This window comes from Berghia stephanieae, chromosome 4 (assembly GCF_034508935.2).
Source record: "Berghia stephanieae isolate SIO BIC M18660-M18661 chromosome 4, UCSD_Bste_1.3, whole genome shotgun sequence".
Lineage (NCBI taxonomy): Eukaryota > Metazoa > Mollusca > Gastropoda > Nudibranchia > Aeolidiidae > Berghia > Berghia stephanieae.
Genome location: NC_088363.1, coordinates 30,204,361 through 30,224,360, shown reverse-complemented (window position 1 = coordinate 30,224,360; position 20,000 = coordinate 30,204,361). Strand labels below are relative to the sequence as shown.

The following is a 20,000-nucleotide window of genomic DNA, read 5'->3' as shown; positions in this document are numbered from 1 at the left end:
ATGACTCAAACACAGGACCTTCCAATCTGAAGGCGAGTTTCTTACCACAAGACCACATAGCTGAAAAGTGAGCTAGATTGTGTATTGCTATTTATATTTTTTGTTTGTTTTCATATTAATATGCGACACCCTTCATTAAAACAATATTATGTTGATGTGAATTAAATACTGAAAATTAGATAATGTCCTAAATAGCTTTCTGGCAGAATCCTATTTTTCTTTGTAATATTAGTAAAATATGCATTCCATCAATAAAGGTCATACACTTTATTCATTTATTTATTTATTTAATTTTTATTTTTATTTATCATTTTTGCAAATAGTGTTCACAAAGTTACATATATATATATATATAATATATATATATATATATATATATATTTTTTTTTTTTTTTTCATTTAAAACGAATGAAAGCATCTTTGCTTATTCTTTTATGAATTTGTTGCATTTAATAAACAGGCGGAGGATGAGAGAAAAAATATATTTGAAGCCTTTGTAACTTTATTCAGTTGACAAAATTACTTTTAGGGTAACAACTGCAAAATAACAATAAATAACAAAATGTTACTAAAGCTCGCAACACAACATATTAACAATGTATAACACTACATAGCTCCCGCCAGAGCTTTTTTTCATTTGTCATAAATCCAGCCGATCAGGGGGTTAGGATAATCGTCCCCTTTCAGTGCGTTTGGATTCGGTCTGCAACGTTTCCTCATCAGGAAAGATCATACGTTTCTCCTGGTTGGTTGCACCCGTTTTACTCTCTCCCGTGTTCTGTGCTTTCTTCGGTCTTCCCGTTCGTGGTGGTTCATGTACCTGAACATGTTGATCAATGTCACAGTGTGCGGGTTTTAGTCTGTCGATTGAGACTGAGTCTTCTTTGTTTCCTACTTGTAGTTTGAAAACTTTGTCACCGGTTTCTAGAACTCTATACGGTCCTGTGTACGGAGCCTGGAGTGGTCTTCGATGTCCATCATGACGTATGAACACGTATTTAGCTTTGCTGATGTCCCGTGGTACGAAGCTTGTTGCTTTTTTATGCGTGGACGGAGGAACTGGACGAAGTTGACCCACTTTCTCACGGAGGTTTTTCAACATTTCAGGAGTATTGGTGTTGGGATCCGGACCAGGAACAAAGTCTCCAGGTACTGTAATAGGGGCCCCATATACGAATTCTGCCGACGAGGTATCGAGGTCTTCTTTTGGGGCGGTACGTATACCTAACATCACCCAGGGAAGTTGATCAATCCAGTTTGGTCCTTCTAGTTTCGCTCGAACGGCTTCCTTCATGCGGCGGTGGAAACGTTCAACCAATCCATTTGCTTGGGGATGGTAAGCTGTTGTTTGTTTGATTTGAGTACCAAGGAGTGTGCACACGTTTGACCACAACTGTGAAGTGAACTGTGGTCCTCGGTCTGATGAAATGTTCTCTGGTACTCCGAATCTAGCAACCCAGTGTACGATGAATGCTCGTGCTATTTCTTCTGTATCAGTACTGGTAATGGGTATTGCTTCAGGCCATCTGGTAAATCTGTCCACCATCGTAAGCAAATATGTATAACCACGTGAGGGGGGCAGTGGTCCAACCAAATCGATGTTGACATGGCTGAAACGTCCACTGGGTTTTTCATATTCCCCCAGGGGCGCCCTCGTGTGTCTGTGTACTTTTGCCCTTTGGCATGATGTGCAGGTCTTTGCCCATGCATTGATCTGTTTGGTCATTCCCTTCCATACCATTTTCTGTGAAATTAGTCGGCGGGTAGCTCTGATTCCTGGATGTGAAAGACCATGGATGGCGTCGAACATCTTTCATTGCCATGATTTGGGGACCACTGGCCGTGCTCTTCCGGTCGATATGTCACAGAGAACTGTAGTGCCATTAGTCCCGTAAGAAATGTCTTTCAGTTGCAGGGATGTTTCTGAGGTACGTAGTGATTGGACCTCCTCATCATTCAATTGAGCTGTTGCCATGGCCTCATAATCTATTCCCTCAGAAATCGCACTGAGACCGAAGTCGTCTGAGGTGTCGTGTTCTACTGTTGTTCTTGACAACGCATCAGCTACTGGATTGTCTTTTCCTGATATGTGTTGGATATCAGTTGAGAATTCTGAGATAGCAGATAGTTGTCGTTGTTGGCGTGCGGACCATGGTTCTGAAACCTTGTTCATTGCAAATGTTAGTAGTTTATGATCCGTGAAAATGGTGAATATTCGTCCTTCCAAGAAGTAACGGAAATGCCGAACGCCACAGTGGACAGCCAGGAGCTCCCGATCAAAAGCGCTGTATTTCTGTTCCGGAGGACGAAGCTGGCGGCTGAAAAAGGCGAGAGGTTTCCATTGGCCGTCAATATTTTGTTCTAGTACTCCCCCCATCGCTATGTCAGAAGCGTCTACTGTCAGTGAAGTAGGAGCTGATGTCTGCGGGTGGGACAACATAGTTGCTTGGGCCAAGGCTTCTTTTGTTGACTTGAAAGCGTGTTGTAGGGTATCTGTCCATTGAAGGGGTGCAGATTTTTTTGTTTGACCAGCCAATGCCTTGTAAAGTGGTTGCATTAGTTGAGCGGTAGAAATTGACCATGCCAACAAATTCCTGTAGGCCTGATGTTGTTGTAGGGGTGGGGAATGAGCGAATTGCCTCCACTTTCGCTGGAAGAGGAGTTGCTCCGTGACAACTGATCCTGTGTCCAAGGAAATCAATCTCTTTCACCCCGAAAATGCACTTGTCTGAATTCACCACTAATCCATATTTCTCTAGCCTATCAAAAAGGGCATTCAAGTGTTTTTTGTGTTCTTCTGCATTTTTGCTAGCTATGAGGATGTCATCAAGGTAAACAAATGTGAAGTCCAAACCCTGACAAACTGTGTCCATCAGTCTCTGGAAAGTCTGTGCAGCGTTTTTTAACCCAAAGGGCATCCGGAGGAATTCATAGAGGCCAAATGGGTTATGATTGCTGTCTTGGGGATGTCCTGCTCGTGGACTGGGATCTGATGGTAACCGCGAATGAGGTCGACTTTTGAGAAGATTTTGCAACCTGATAGTCTTGCTGAGAGGTCTTGTATGTGAGGAATCGGGTAGCGATCTGGAGTAGTAGAACCGTTTAACCTGCGGTAGTCTCCACATGGTCTCCAACCTCCGTTGGGTTTAGGTGCCACATGTAGAGGCGATGCCCACGGACTGTTGGAACGACGTACGATTCCTAGAGCCTCCATGTTGTCAAACCCCGATTTTGCTACTGCTAGTTTGTCTGGTGCCAGACGGCGTGCTTTTGAGTGTACTGGAGGGCCCGTTGTGGTTATATGGTGTTCCACAGAATGCTTTGTTGTGGGACATGAAAACGTGGGCGAAGTGAGTGCTGGCCGTGTGGATAACAGCTGAGTGAACTGATTCTCATCGTTAGTTGTGATGATTGAGATGTGTGGGGCTGTATGCTGTGAAGTCATGAGTGAGACTGAAGCATAGGTGCCGCTGTGCATTAGGCGATTGCCCTTCAGATCGACGAGTAGTGAATGAGCCCGAAGGAAATCTGCCCCCAAAATTGGTCTGTTGACGGCTGCCAGTGTAAATGTCCATTCATACTGGTGTGATCCTATGTGTAAGGACAGTTTACGTTGTCCATATGATTTGATGAGTGTACCATTGGCGGCTGCTAACGGGAACCCATGTTGCCCGCGGCGAAGGTCGTTTGTTGAAGCCGGTAACACACTGATCTCAGCTCCTGTATCGATCAGAAAGTTGCGGCCAGATTGTTTATCATATGCAAACAGAAGGTTGTCCTTGGAGCTGGCCACCATATTGCTTATAGGTGGCCGGCCGGCTGTCCAGTTTTCCGAAAATTTGCAAGGAGTGGTGCATTTTGTAGCCTGTTTGCCGAATTTTTGGTGGTACCAACACAAATCCGGGTCGGGTGTCTTACTGTGTTGATGGCGTGGTCCATCTCGTTTGTTGTGTTTGCCTCCTTTCATTGTTGCATTAATGGTAGCTCCGGTGGACATAAAGTGTTTGTCTGCTGCTTTGGCCAGGTCCCGGAGGGTCGGATAATCCTGTTGAGTTACCAAGGATTGGACTTCTGCTGGTAGTTGGCGTAGAAAAACTTCCTTAAAAAGGAATCCTGGTTCTTGTCCTGGAGGGACTATGGCAAGCATTTTGTCCAATAGTTCGCTTGGTTTGGAATCACCCAGACCACCAATGTCTAAGATGCGAGATGCGGCTTCTCTTTCAGAAAGTTTGTAATTGTCTATGAGTCTTTGTTTGAGGGTTTCATATTTGTTAGTGCTTGGTGGGTTGGTCAGGATGTCGAGAACTCTGGTGGCATTGTCTTGGTCGAGGGATGCTGTGACATAACTGTATTTAGTTACGTCAGCTGTGATTCCTTTAATTGTGAATTGTGCCTCGGCCTGAACGAACCAAATTTGAGCTCTTTGGGGCCAAAAGGTTGGTAGTTTGATGGACACTGCGTTGGCTTCATGGGTATCCTGATTGTTTGGCATGTTGAAGGAAGGGTGTGTTCAATCCTGACGTCGGGGTCACCACTGTAACTTTATTCAGTTGACAAAATTACTTTTAGGGTAACAACTGCAAAATAACAATAAATAACAAAATGTTACTAAAGCTCGCAACACAACATATTAACAATGTATAACACTACACCTTCATTATTTTTTTACAATTGATGCAAGTATTCTTCTTATTGCTTACATGAGAACAATTTGAATATGGCCTGGGTAAAATTGCTGCTGACGTAGCTAGGATCATGCTCTTAAGAATCGTTACCTCAAAGCTGCATTTATTCACTTAACTATTTTTCAGTAATTCTATTACTCATACATATTATTATATTAGGTGGTCACGATAGCTCAGTTGGTAGACCACTTACTTAACAATCAAAAGGAACGAGATTGTTACCGGGTTCAGTCGATATTTTTTTCTGACCCTTCTGTCCACTCAGCAGTGATTGAGTAGCTGGGTCTGTTAGATCTGGCGGAAATTACTTTGCGATAGACTAGTGTCCTGTCCAAAGGGTAGAAAACAATTGCTATTGTCTGTTTCACGCTATAAAAACCGGGATAAACTCCGGCTCCATGGGCCTAATGGCTCTGAAGGACTACTTACTTTAGATATTATTGATTATACTCAGTATTTGTCAAAAGTGTTTGTCAGTCACCAAGAAAACATCAATATTTAAAAGTAATTCAAACTGGATATTGATACTGTGGATGACATGCAAGACATGGGTTATAATCTGTTTATTTGAAAATATGAATGGCTTAATCTGTTTATGATATTTTGATGCATATTATGAAATAACCAGAGTTGCGCGATATCCACCAAACGTGCTCAAGGTACTTTACAAATGGTCCCTAGCCAACAGCAACATTTAACATGCAGGACGATACACGATGCCTATTGGGTGATATTACAATTTTTCCGACAGAGACAACACTCTTCATGGCCTGGTACTCATTTTACACCTGAGTACAGTGAGAGACTGTGAGTAAAGATCAACTACGAACCATTCAGAGTGGGACTTGAACCCTGGACCTTTGGGTCCAAAAGTGTGTCATACTACAAGACCACATAGTCGCACAAATAATAAATAAAGTGTGATATTGACTTTTTAAGGCTGTTCCAATATTTATTCATGTGCTATACATGTGTAATATTCTCTTTATTTAAAATTTAATTTCTGAGTGGCTTGAATCGTTTATTAATATTCCAATGCATGTCCTGAAATTAAGCTTGCTCTCAACTTTTTTTTAGGCAGTTCCAACAATTTGATTACAACGCCCAGCAAGGCTATGGACAAAATACAGGTGGCTACGGAATGGATGCTACGTACCCAAGCTCCAGTCAGTCCATGTACACTGGATCCATTTTGACACCCAGTGCACCAGCTCAGGCTCAAAAGGCAGAATATGGAGATAACTATGAAGATGAACCACCCTTATTGGAGGGTGAGTGTGTTTGAATTTCTTTGTGTTAATAAATGATGTTATTTTCTTCTTTAGGGGGTCCCGATAGCTCAGTTGGTAGAGCACTCACTTCATATGACATTCAAAGGGACCGAGATCGATCCTGGGTGCTGTCTAGATTTTTTTCTGACCCCCCCACCCTGTTCACCTATCAGTGAATGGGTAGCTGAGTCTGTTTGATTTGGCAGAAAGTACTTTGCAATAGACTAGCGTCTTATCCAAAGGATAGCAAGCAATTGCTATTGTCCGTTTTATGCTATAGAAACAGAGAAAAACTCTGGTTCCATGGGCCGAATGGCTTTGAAGGACTAATTTATTTTTTCTTATTCTTTATAGAAACCGACAACCAGACTGAGCATTACTAATATTGTTATATTTTTATATTAAGACATAATTACTGGAAATCCTTTGCTTTTTAAGCATAGAGTCTGGCAATACATACCCTATATATGGATACAGTCTATCTATATTGTAATTTGCAGCAAATAGTGACCAGGATAAGAAAGGTATGTCCCTAAGTCAAGTGCAATATATCACATCCGATCGCTTAAGTTTTCTAAAAAAAAAAGATTATTAAAAAATAAAAAATCAGTAGCTTAAGAGCCTTGGTGACTTTAGTTCAGGTTACCTTAACTCATATGCCTACTACTATGAAAACAATTGTATAATTATGAAATTCTAGCTCCAATTTCAAAAGTTCAGGGGCATTTTAAGTCGCCAATACTTATTGAAAAGGAAAGCTGAGGCTATACTACATTTGTAAGGATTTGTAAGTGTTATTTAAAACCCTATGAGGTTAAATTATTGATCTATAAAGTTAACTATAGTGACTTCTATTTATATTTCCTTGAAACGACGAATTTTTAAATGTTCAGCTAGGCAGGTCTGCCTTAACTTATGGCAATGAAAGCATTTATTATGATAATAAATAACAAAAGAAACATTTTTTAAAAAACCCCAAAAAGACAGAGATGTAAAGTTATTAAAAAGTGAGATTATGGCTGAATAAATTAAGTATTCTATTTACACCAGATGATCTGTGTTGAACCCCCACTGTGGGTGTCTCATTTTGTTGTGCAAGAAATTATTCCAGTATTGCTCACTTCTTTGTGTTGTGCTGCGGCTAAAGCCTCTATTGTTGCTGTTTTTTCTCGATTTGCACGCTGAAGAAAGATTTCTCTATGGTTGAATAAATGGGATAAATTTGATTTAATATTAAATGTGCTTTACAGTGCAAGTTTTATTGTCTTAGGGGGCTGGGGTGGTTGGGAGGCAGACTATCAGCCTCATTCATAACAGATTTTTTAGAGAAAAAGTTCTAATAAAGGTGTTCAACCCTTCATTACCTCCCACAAAATATAAAGATGTATATAAACGAAAAATACTAAAAAAAGGTTTTGAAAATCTTTGATAGAGGTTTCCCACATTTATCTGTCTAAATCTCCTTTCTTTCAGAGCTTGGAATCAACTTTGACCACATTGTCCAGAAGGTAAGAGAAATATTCTTATGTGACTTTTATTTTCACTCTTCTTCAGAATCATTTTCACCTTTCCAGTTTTGCTCACCTGTGAACTATTTTTTCTCTCTTTAATAAAATATGTTATGCGGTTTAGAGTGTGTGTGATACAGGGCCTTTTTTTATTATCATCTCACTTTATTATCACCCACCTGTTCCAGGCTGACTTCAAGAGTTGAATCTTTTGTTTTTTAAAAATTTAAAATCATTATATGAGCTCAAGCTGGTAATCTTGGGAGTCCTGATATCTTAGGAGACCACATGCTTCACATGCAAAGGACTCATGATTGATCCCAGGCGCAGCTGAGATATTTTTCTGAACCCCCCCCCCCTCTCTCTCTCTCTCTCTCTCTCTCTCTCTCTCTCTCTCTCTCTCTCTCTCTCTCTCTCTCTCTCTCTCCTGGGCCTGTTTGATCTATTGGAAAGTACTTTGTGATAGACTAGCATTTTATCCAAATGGTAGTAAGCAAATTGCTATTGTCTGTTTAGCATGATGTTCACTGGGATAAACTCCAGTTCTATGGGCCATATGACTCTGAACGACTATATAGCTGCTAAATTGCTTTCATTTATAAAGTAGTCTCATACAGAGGCCTCAAGCTGCATTTCAACGTGCTTTATTATTGTATTCATCCCTTACTGTCAAAGCTGCTGAAATAAAATTACAACCTCTCCTGATTTATTTTCCTTCGCGACAATTTTGCGATTTTGAAAGTATTTACTTATGACCATCATCATTATATTTCCTTATAAAGTTTCACAAATTCAATGCCCCATCAATTCCCAGTTTATTTTTCAATATGAGGTGATTGGAGAAAAGATAAGCAAAGTTTAAATAATCGAATTAAATGCATTGGATTTTTTAAAATATTTTTTTTTTCAAATTATTATTATTATTATTAGTATTATCTTTTTGCTACTTTAAAAAACTGTTGATTATTACTGATATTTTATTCATGACAAGGACAAGTGGTATTTGTCTCTTCTTGCTGTGTGCAAAACAGACAGCTTATAAAAATCTTTTCGTTTCTGAAATATTGCGACACTTGTACTTATTTGCTTTGTAGTATTTAAATAATCAATTTTATATATTTATTATATTTAATATTGTTCTTTTTATTGTTTTGTTACTTATATGATTTTTTTTTTCAAAGGCTTTTTGTCGTTTTAAATTTTGACTCTTTTACTTCATTTACTTGATAATTTTGTTTTTGGCTTGATTCAATGGGAAACAATCATCTATATATATAAAAACTATAATTTTGTGGATTATTTCCCTTATCATATGCTATCTGATTTGAGGGCGCGATATCTTGTTTAGGTCGGGGGCCTTGTAACACTTAGACGTCTAGATTTGAATGTTTTTTCTTTACTTATTTAATAATGATAATAATAAATAATAATAAAATAATAATAATAATAATAATAATATATAATAATAATAATAATAATAAAAAATAATAATAATAATAATAATAATAATATAATAATAATAATAATAATAATAATAATAATTAATAATAATAATAATAATAATAATAATTAATAATAATAATAATAATAATAATAATAATAATAATAATAATAATAATAATAATAATAATAATAATAATAATAATAATAATAATAATAATATAATAAAATTAAATAATAATAAGAATAATAATAATAATAATAATCATCATCATTGTTATTATTGTTATTATTATTATTATTATTAGTATTATTATTATTATTATTATTATTATTATTATTATTATTATTGTTTTTATTATTTTAAAAATTATTATTAGTGTTGTTTTCATTTTATTACATTTTGTGTGAAACACGGTGCCGAGCTGTCGTTGTTACACTTTGGTTGTTTTTTTTTTATTAATCACTTCTTTTGTATTTATTAATCGTACTGTTTATTTCCATGCGTTTCCTATAAATATTTTGTACGAATTATTTTAAGATATATTTTATTTTTTCGTTTCTTTTTGTTTGTAATTTTTTTTTTAATGCAAGCAGACATGGTGCCCTAGTAAGTGGACATCGGGGAATAGTGATACTACTAATACTGCACTCAAGTTTTCACTCTGTTGCCCTTTGTGAAGGAACTTCAGTGAACTCATATTATATTAGATACGTTGTATATTGGGGGCTTGAGAGTGGAGAGAGAAGGATAGAGTGACTGGGGAGGGGGGAGAGAGAGGGGGAGAGAGTGAGAGAGAGGGAGAGGGGGGGGGGACTGAAAGAGAGAGTGTGAAAGAGAGAGTGTGAAAGAGAGAGAGAGAGAGAGAGAGAGAGAGAGAGAGAGAGAGAGAGAGAGAGAGAGAGACAGAGAGAGAGAGAGAATATTTGAATTTTCAGCACGATTATTGATTTATAAAGTTTGAGGGTGCGAGAAAATTGTGATTTGATTGATTCTTCTGCGGTAACGATTTGAATGTGCCTGAAGGAAACTGAAATAAATGGATAGTTAAGAATGGTGGAACCCGCAGATAGTTAGATGGATAGGTAGATGGATAGATGGGTTGATAAATGGATGGATGGAGGAGTGGAGAGGGATGGAGATGTAGGGAGGGAGGGTAGAGGGATGGAGGGAGGGGAGAGGGATAAATGGATGGAGGGAGGGGGGAAGGGATGGATGAATGGATAAAAGGATAGAGAGGGAGAGGGGATAGATTGAGAGTGAGAGATAAAGCACATTGAGCAAGTTTAGTCACTCGAACATTAGAATGTAATATCCTCTGTAGATATTGCAGCCTAAAAATGAAAGATTATTTTTCTTTTTATTTATTTTTATGTTTTTTTCTAATTCTAATATATGGTAAACACTGCATTCATAAAAATCTTATATCCGCGGTTTTACTGTCGTTTACAAAATTGAACAACGCGCATTTTAGTCATCCAAAGAAACACTCACACACACACACACACACACACATACATACCCTCTCTCTCTCACACACACACACACACACACACACACATTTCCCTCTCTATCACACTCTTCTTCCACACTTTTTATATCGTCTCTTTCTAGGGTAATGTGTTTGTCACCGATTCGGTCCCTCAATTGTGTCCGAACACAATGAGTACAATCAAAAGTACACGTCGTTCAGACCTGCCTGCTACAACGAAAAATTCGTAGAAATACGAAATTTTGGCTCCAATTTCAGAGGTTGATGTACATCTCTAAGTCATTAAAACGTATTGAAAATGAAAGTTGATGCCAGAATGCAAAAATTTGAGGATGTTGAAGTGTTATTTTAACTCTTTTTGAGAGTAATTTGTTGATCTATAAAATTATCAATGGCGACTTCTATTTTAATCTCCTTAAAACTATGACTGTTCAAATGTTCAACGAGGCAGATCTGTAAATTATACGTCAAGACTTTAATAAAAAACATAACTTAAACACGAGCTAGCGCAATATCCACTAAACGTGCTCAAAGCGCTTTACAAGGGGTCCCTCACCAACAGCAACACGTAACATGTAGCACGAAACATGACGCCTGTTAGGCAATATTACACATTTTTTTCGACATAGACAACGCTGTTAACGGCCAGGTAATCATTGTACACCTGAGTACGGTGAGAGAACGTGAGTAAATAGACTTTTCCTAGGACTCAACTGTGCGCCGAGCGAGGCTCGAACCCAGGACCTTCCGATCCGAAAGCGAGTGTCATACCACAAGACCACATAGCCGCAAGACTTGATGGTTTCTAGGAATGAACTAAAATCACAAATCACACCAACTCATGCGCACATGCCACAACACGTAGATGACTGTGCCGGCGTTTCCGTCCTTGTGATTATTAGAATTTTGAACAATCGAGGGACTTTATTAGACGCCAAATGCATTCACTCGACGTGTACATATTTGCAGGTCTGATAACCGACGCAATTATGGGCTCGATTTAGTATTTTTTGGGACAGATCCACGTGTACTTATTCGCAGGTCTGATAACCCGAATTTTTATGGGCTCATTGTTGTAACGGAAATACTCTACTCTCGCACCAACGCAAAATATTGTCCGTTACAGCAATGTTTAAACAGGGCGATAATTGCGTTTGGTTATCAGACCTGCCAATATGTGCACCGAGAGACAGAGAAGACCATAACAATTTGGGTTTTCAGATCTGCGAATATGTACACATAGCATTCACTCAATAGTAGATCACAACCACCATGAGTCATTAGAATTAGAATAGAGTTAGGATATTAAGAATAATGTTAAGCTACACGGCGGGGAAATACCCTTGGAATTCACAGCTGCTTTTTGTGTGTTGTATAATCCTGGTTTGATCGCATGAGTGGCATAATAATTGAGCATCGAATAAAAATAAGTAATTTAATATTATTATTATTATTATTATTTAAAATTTTATTATTATTATTATTATTATTTAAAATTTATTATTATTATTATTATTATTATTATTATTATTATTATATTATTATTATTATTATTATTATTATTATTATTATTATTATTATTATTATTATTATTGTTATTATTATTATCATATTATTATTATTATTATTATTATTATTATTATTATTATTATTATTATTATTATTATTATTATTATTATTATTATTATTATTATTATGTTATTGTTATTATTATTATTATTATTATTATTATTATTATTATTATTATTATTATTATTATTATTATTATTATTATTATTATTATTATTATTATTATTATTATTATTATTATCATTGCTGTTATTGTTATTATATATTATTATTATTATTATTATTATTATTATTATTATTATTGTTATTATTATTATTATTATTATTATTATTATTATTATTATTATTATTATTATTATTATTATTGCATTATTAAGAAATATGATTTTCGGCTAAGACTTGCTTTCAACAAAATAGTTTTATTCTTCTGAATAGCCAATACATATTATATAAAATATGTGAAAAAATGTAAACAAAATAAGTGTCTGACTTCCAGCAGTCTCTCGTCGCTCTACAGTTTGATAATGTTAATATATGTGTTTGCGTGCTTGTATGTACTATGTGTGTGGATGTGTGTGTGTGTGGGTGGGTGTGCGCGCGCGCGTGTTTGTGTTTGCGTGTACCCGTGTGAAAATGAGTCAATAATTATTATTCAATGCCACTCGTTGGTTTGTTTAGTGACACCTGTTGTTCTGAAAATGACGGGCGTGATCTTAAGATCTTTTATGTTTTTGTTATAAATGGGAGCTTTTATATAGAGCAATATCCACTAACACACATGATGACATTCCAAAGCTAAGAACACTTGCACTAGACAAGAGATTTAATGGAGGCAAATTACTAACTGGATAATAGAAACAGACCGACAAGCTCGAAGTGACGCACACATTCACGGCAAGGGTCCATAGAGACTGCGCAGCCCTATTCATTCATTCATTCAACATCCACTAAATGTGCTAAAAGCGCTTTACAAAGGGTCCCTGACCAACAGCAACGCAAACATGTAGAACGAGACATGACGCCTTTTTAGGCGATATTACAATTATTTTCGACAGTTAACGGTCAAGTACTCATTTTACTCCTGAGCACGGTGAGAGAATGTGAGTAAAGAGCCTTTTCCAGGGACTCGAACGAACCCAGGACCTTCCGATTCCAAATCGAGTGTCATACCACTAGACCACGAGATAGTTCAAGATCATTTCCGGTCTTGGCTTATATTATTAGTAATATTGAATTGAAACTGCTGACTTGACAAGTGTATTGTCATGGGGAAACGCAATCTTTTGAATGATCATTTTTTTTTCTTTCTTTCTTCCTTTCTCTTTTTCTTTCTTTCTTTCTTTCTTTCTTTCTTTCTTTCTTTCTTTTTGTGCTCGCACAACGTACTCACTACAATACATTATATTGTAGAACAGAATCGTGGCATGAATCAATAGCACATTATTTATTGGGCTAGCGTGATAGGGTGATGTATTGTTAAAAAACAGGTTTTTGAATTCTTTTTCTTTTTTCTTTTCTTTTTTTAAATTGCAAATGAAAGCGTCTTAACCGTGCAATATCAAAAGAAAGAAGGAAACTGAGAGAGAGTATAGCATAAATAGAGTGGTCATCTGAGTATATTAAGTATAAAGACGTGCATTGTCATGGCGATAGTCTTGCACAAGGATTAATGTCACCACCCCCCCCCCCCGACACACACAATCATCGTCGTCCCCATACGCATAAACACGCACTCTAGAAAGAGGAGGATTGGAGTTCTAGCGGTAGGCAATTCGAAACGGTTAGGATTCTTTGTCCCCGTGACCCGCTGAATTTGACATAACCTTCTTGATTATAAGGAAACCGGGTTTCCATGGCCATGCCATTATATCGGATGAAGGATTTCCGATTTCAAGTTCGTTTCCAGATACATACTACAATATTGACTGATAGAAAGAATACTGATTAATTATAATAACAAACAAAAAAAAAAAAAAAAAAAAACAAACAAAAAAAAACAAAAACAAGAAAAAAACCCCAACCCAACAACAACAACAAATATACACTAACAACAACCCCCCCCCCCCCCCCGAAAAAAACACCAAAAAACAAACAAACAAAAAAAAAAAAAAAACAAAAAACAAAACAAACAAAAACAAAACAAAATAAAATAACAAGCAAAAACAAAACAAAACTAATGGATTTTTAAAAGACCATAAATTGGAAATAATTGGAAAAGTTTGAGCTATTATAATCATTCGCCACAATAAAACAATTTAGCCCAACATTCATATATATATATATATATATATATATATATATATATATATATATATATATATATATATATAAGTATCAATCCACTATTAAGGTGACCACTGTGAAATGCACCAATTGGAGGACCAAGCATATGTCTTGTTCAAATTGATTAAACTGTTCAATCTTTGTTCAAATGAGTATAGTTTGATTCCCTACAATGATTTATGAACACAATTCTGATGCTTGATGATCACAATGGTATATAGAAAATTACTCGGTCCCCCTAATGTTTTACTAAGTGTTTCTGTAGCTTTAAGGAGACATTTGGTAAAAACATGTTTTTAGGGAGACCACATTAAAAAACCCTTTTAGGGAGCCCAGTATATGTTTATATATGTGTATACCTAAGAGTGCATTTTCAAGTGAGCTACCACCAAATTGTCTAAAATAAAGTAAGTCCTTAAGATTAAGAGCTTCATGGCCATAGTGTCGAAGCTTATCCCAGTCCCAGTGTGCGTAGAGTGAAGTGGCCGAGCAACGCATTTACTAACTCCTGGGAAGGTCCATCCCTCAGAAGGGGCGCTCAGGGAAATAACCTGGGACTCAAACACGGCAAAAAATATTCCCAGTTGCTCCGTGCGCCATTGTTTTTGCAGTCCCCGACCCCTTTAGAAACCTGACGACCCAGGTTAAGATCAGAGATAGAAGGGACCAGGCAGAGGAGTTTATTTGTTGTTGTTGTATACCACTGAATGGACTTGGTTTGTTTTGTTTTGTTTTTAAGGGTTTTACGGCGCTTGCAACACATTAAGGTCATATCAGCGCCAGTAAAAAGGAAGAAAATGGGATAGTAAAAAGTTCTGGAACTACAATTAGAGCACCCAAGAAAAAGTAAGGCAAAGGGGATTTGTTTCAAATAGGAAACAGTAGATTCCAAGAGCCCACTATCAAAGTACTTAGTTTGAGATCACCTAAACGTCTCATTCAGACACAAGCACAGGTCCCAACAAAGAGGGATACACTCAAATGTTTACAAAGCATAAATAATATGTAAACAAAACAATAAAGAGCATAACAGACAGATGATTTACAAGGGAAAAATATAATCTCCCAAAACTCGAACTATACATTTGACTGTTTCCCTCCCAGCCAGGTCCTGGACAAAACCAAGTAATCCCATCCCGAGACAAAGACAGAAAACAAGTTGGAAAACAGACATAGGGGGATAGAAGACGCAACGAGTACGTCCCTGCCCATTATGGAAGTCGCGAACCCCACCCAGTGAATGGAGTTGGATGGATAGGACAGCAGATCTGATGGACACAATGAACGGCTTCAATCAACATCTCATTCACTTTAACTTGCACAATGCTTGCTTTGGTTTCGTGGTAGACAGTTCGTCTGACGCCCGAGTTGCCAGGGTTCGAATCTATATTTGTGGCGATGCAGAGTCATTGTAAAAGTCTCATTTACAGTCTCACTTGTGTTAATTGGAGTACGTTACTGAATTGTAACAACGTTGTTCTGTTCGTGTCCATATAAATGTACTACCAGCTGCACGTTGAGCTCATTGTGGGTTTTATGATACATCAAGCTCGTGTAAAATTACATTTACATTTGACCGAAAAATGATACATAACGATAGAAGTCTACAAATCATATTGCAGGTTTATTTCAGTTCCAAAAGCCATCACAAACATTCATCCACTGTATCACATAAGTCTTTGGTCACCAAATAAAAGCATGAAGTTTGCTATGTGTACAGTGCAACATAAAAGGATAGAAACAGTTTTACTGATAAAACCCTCAAATGATAACAAACCAATATGTTGTTGCTGGTAAGTTGCTTAATTGCATTTGTTAAAAAGCATAAACTGTGAAGCAAAAGTGTTGAAAATCGTTTGAATAAAGTTTAATGCAAAAAAAAATAATTCTTAAGCACTTTATGCCGTTCTAAGCTGTCGTTGCTGCATTTTTTTTCATTATTAATTATTATTATTCTGATTAAGGATGAGGGGATAAAGAAAGAATGAAATTAAATGCACAGAGGTGTCATTTCTTGACAGTCGCCTCTAAAGATTGCAACTCTTAAAATTATCATAAAAAGAATAGTGAAATTTTACATTAGGTATCTAGAAAATGCTGAACATAAAGCTACATTGGCCAATTAAGTTAGGGTTAGTAGAAAGACTTTTTATTCTGCCATATCTGATTCTTTCAGATAGTTCTACATAGCTGCCAACTTTTCAAAAATAAAATAAGGAACGCTCATTTGGCCCGGGATGAGGGACGATGTGTGCCGAAGCCCCCCCCCCCCCCTTCATCGAATCGCAACATATAAAAGTCAGCCTTTTTAATTACTATTACTAACACTAACAAGTTTGAGATGACAGAGGCTAGTCCAAATGTTGCTCAATTATCGGGTTTAGTACCAGCACATTTGAATCGTTAAAATGACACTTTCCACAATGATTGTTGTTTTCTTTTTAAGGGTTTTACGGCGCTTGCAACACATTTAGGTTATATCAGCGCCAGTAAAAAGGAAGAAAATTGGATAGTAAAAAGTTCTAGAATTACAGTTGAAGCATCCAAGAGAAAGTAAGACATAGGGGAACTGGGAACAAATAGGGATCAGATGTAGATTCCAAGAGCGTATCACCAATGTACTTAGTTTGAGATCACCTATAAGTCTTATCCGGACACAAGAACAAAATCCAACAAAGAGGAACACACTCAAATGCTTACATTATACATTAAAAAATAACAAATATAGTAATAATACATAACAGAGAGATGATTTACAAGGAAAAAAAATATCATCTCCCAAAACAATAAATATGCATTTGACTGCTTCCCTCCCAGCTAGGACTCCGGCGAGGGCCAGGAAAAAAACAAGTAATCTCATTCCAAGACAAAGACTGAAAGCATGTTGGAAAACAGATATAAGGGGATAGAAGACACAGTGTGTACCTCCCTGCCCGCTATGGGAGCTTTCCACAATGAGATCAAAATTCAGAACGGACAATATAAAGAAAGAATTCAACTGCCTCAACTTTGATAAGGACCAATACACAAGAAGCACAATTGTAAAATAAATGAAATAACTTAAGATGGTTAGAAATGCATAACTACCAACCTGGTACATCACTTGAGAGGGCGTTTTGGGGTAAAAATTAGGTGAGTTCAGATAAAAAGTAGACGATTGCATATATGTTTTCTTTCATGCAACATAATGGTCTGTAAGTAGTATACTATAATAGTAGTTATAGTAAAATGCACCTCTAAATATTAGAGAATTCCTACTTCTTTACTTTGACAAGATAAACACACCTAAAAATGGAGTATACTTATTTTTCTTGAACCTAAACCGTTACAAAAGCTTGCTTGAAAAAAAAAAAATTAAAATCAGATGAAGATGTTTTTAAAGGGATTAAATTTATATATTTCATAAATTAATAAAGGGAAAAAATCATTGTCATCTTTAATCAATATAAGCAATTGATTTTCTTATTGAATACCTTCCAATCAAAAAGGTGGATTTAATTTTATTCTTAATTAAAATAATATTTGTAACAAATAGTGAAAGTATCAATACTGTCTTAGAATATTCAAAGTATATCGAGGCTAACATCCATATCCTATGCAAATCTCCAATACATTATGAAAGGTTTGAGTAAAATACAGGCGTCATATAAACGAATGGAACTTTTTTAATTGTTGAAAATCATTTATGATAGAGGCATAATTCAAATTAAAGAGCTACACAAATGGAGATTATGCTCTCACTGGACACCAATAATAATGATAATAATAATAACAACAATAGTAGTAGTAGTAATAGTAATAATAATGGATCAATAATAATAATTCATTAGGCTCACATGGCTTTTTTACCACAAATTAGTCAAAAATTACAAAATACGGATTTTGAACTAAAAATAAGCACTTACTGACTCAGGAAGTCAAATACGGAACAAATCCGTTTTTAACAGAACGGTTGACAGCTATGGTTCTACAAAGCATTTGTCTCTCAAGCTGAGCAAATGAATGTTCATATAATATAAAAAAGGATATTGCAATGATGAACAGATTGTACTATATAAAGATAAAACGTTTTTGTAAACCCCCAAAATATGTCAATAACACTATACAATACAATGAATGTAATACAAATCAAATTCATGATTGTCATTACACCGATTGAAACGCTCTTTCCCTTCTATATTTATTTCTTTCATTAAAAATCTTTGTCTTCACCAAACTAATTAGTGTACCTTCAGGGATTCCTTTTTGTGAAAATACCCTGTGGTGTTTTAAGAACAGAATAATTTCAGACTTTCTAGGTAATGATCCCCTTGAACCATGTGCTGAAACATCTTCGACAAAGTTTTTAAAATATGACTTGACTCTATCTGTATCCTCATCTGACCATGACATGTATCTCCGATTTTTGCTTGAATTCCTCTTGGGTTCAGTTTGTTTTGAAGAACACGTAAGCTGATTTGGCACTCCTGCTTCACCATCAAATATTTCTTCTTGATTTGCAGCTGTTACTATGGATGTTCCAAAATTTGCATTTGAGTCTCTATTCACTACAAAGTCATTTGTTTCAATGTTACAATTTCCTTCCCCAGTGACCGATGCTGAGTTATCAATTTGACCCAAAAAATGACCAACTTCTGTTATTTCTCGTATTGCAAGTGGACACTGATAAATGTTTTGATTGATTGATTCACTGTGTCCCATATGTCGATAGAAGACATCTCTCTCGTGTTGTGGGACATCAAGTAAGGCAAATAATGTCGAAGCTCGGTGCCTGAATTTATCAGCTATTAACAACTGGGGTTTCTCTAAATCCTTTACTAAGGAAGTGACATATTTGATGGCAATGTAACCACTTACATGATCTTTGGATATTCCTGTATTTGGAAAAAGAAATGGGTTGTCTGAAATATCAACAGCTTTACGCTCCTGTGCAAGTTTCCTTAAAGGCTGAATTGTGTCATTGGGTATCAACACAGGGACCAACATCTTGCTTCCCTTTCCAGACTGATAGGCCAGCTTATACTTCTCAAGTAACGCTTTTTCCAGAGGATCAGTGACATGTTGTACAAGCTGGGGATCAACCCATACACCTGAATCTGCATCATTCCAGTCTTTTAACAACATCCTTGCGGGTTCTCCGCCTCTCCTCGCATTAAACATTGTAAGCCTAGCTACGATGACATTGCGAAGCCTAACAAACATATGTGAATCAAATAATTGATAATCATCCTCACAAATACGGACCATCTCTTCAGTAATAAATTGCCGTAGCTTCTTTATATCATTCTCTAATGGCATCTCTTTGGGTTTTCTCAAATTTGTTCTCTTTGCTTCACATTGAACTCTGGCTGTAAAAAAAATACTATCCCAATTATAATCCAGGACAGCTTTGAACAAATCTATCTCTGCGGATTCTTCCATTTTGTTTTGCATTATATATTCCCCTTTTAAGAAATTAATTAACTTTTTCAATATAAATCCAATTGAAAGCTTCAAGCCTGCTTTCAATGTCCCATCCTCTTTCAAAGTCTTTTCTCTCCTTCTTTGAACTTTTACTCCACAATTTTGTTCCTAACAATACTATAGCTTTGTCTGATCGACACAAATTTCCCACTTCATCATTCCGAAATTTGTCAAGAATATTCTCCTTTATTTCTTTACTTGCATTGGGAGCCACGGGATAAAATTTTACAACCCCAGTACACAGAGCATGCTCAGTACTACATTTCTTTTTGTGTTCATAAACCCTTC

At 36.3% G+C, this 20,000-nt stretch overlaps 1 protein-coding gene across 1 annotated transcript in view; it reads left to right on the top strand.

The window, feature by feature from the left end:
* LOC144970392 (protein YIPF5-like) overlaps nt 1–20,000 on the top strand; it is a 128,911-nt gene that overhangs the window by 2,028 nt on the left and 106,883 nt on the right. Inside the window, exons 3-4 of the mRNA XM_078909974.1 lie at nt 5,763–5,956; nt 7,430–7,464. Coding sequence (XP_078766100.1) covers nt 5,763–5,956; nt 7,430–7,464 — 229 coding nt within the window. The remainder of the gene's footprint in view (nt 1–5,762; nt 5,957–7,429; nt 7,465–20,000) is intronic.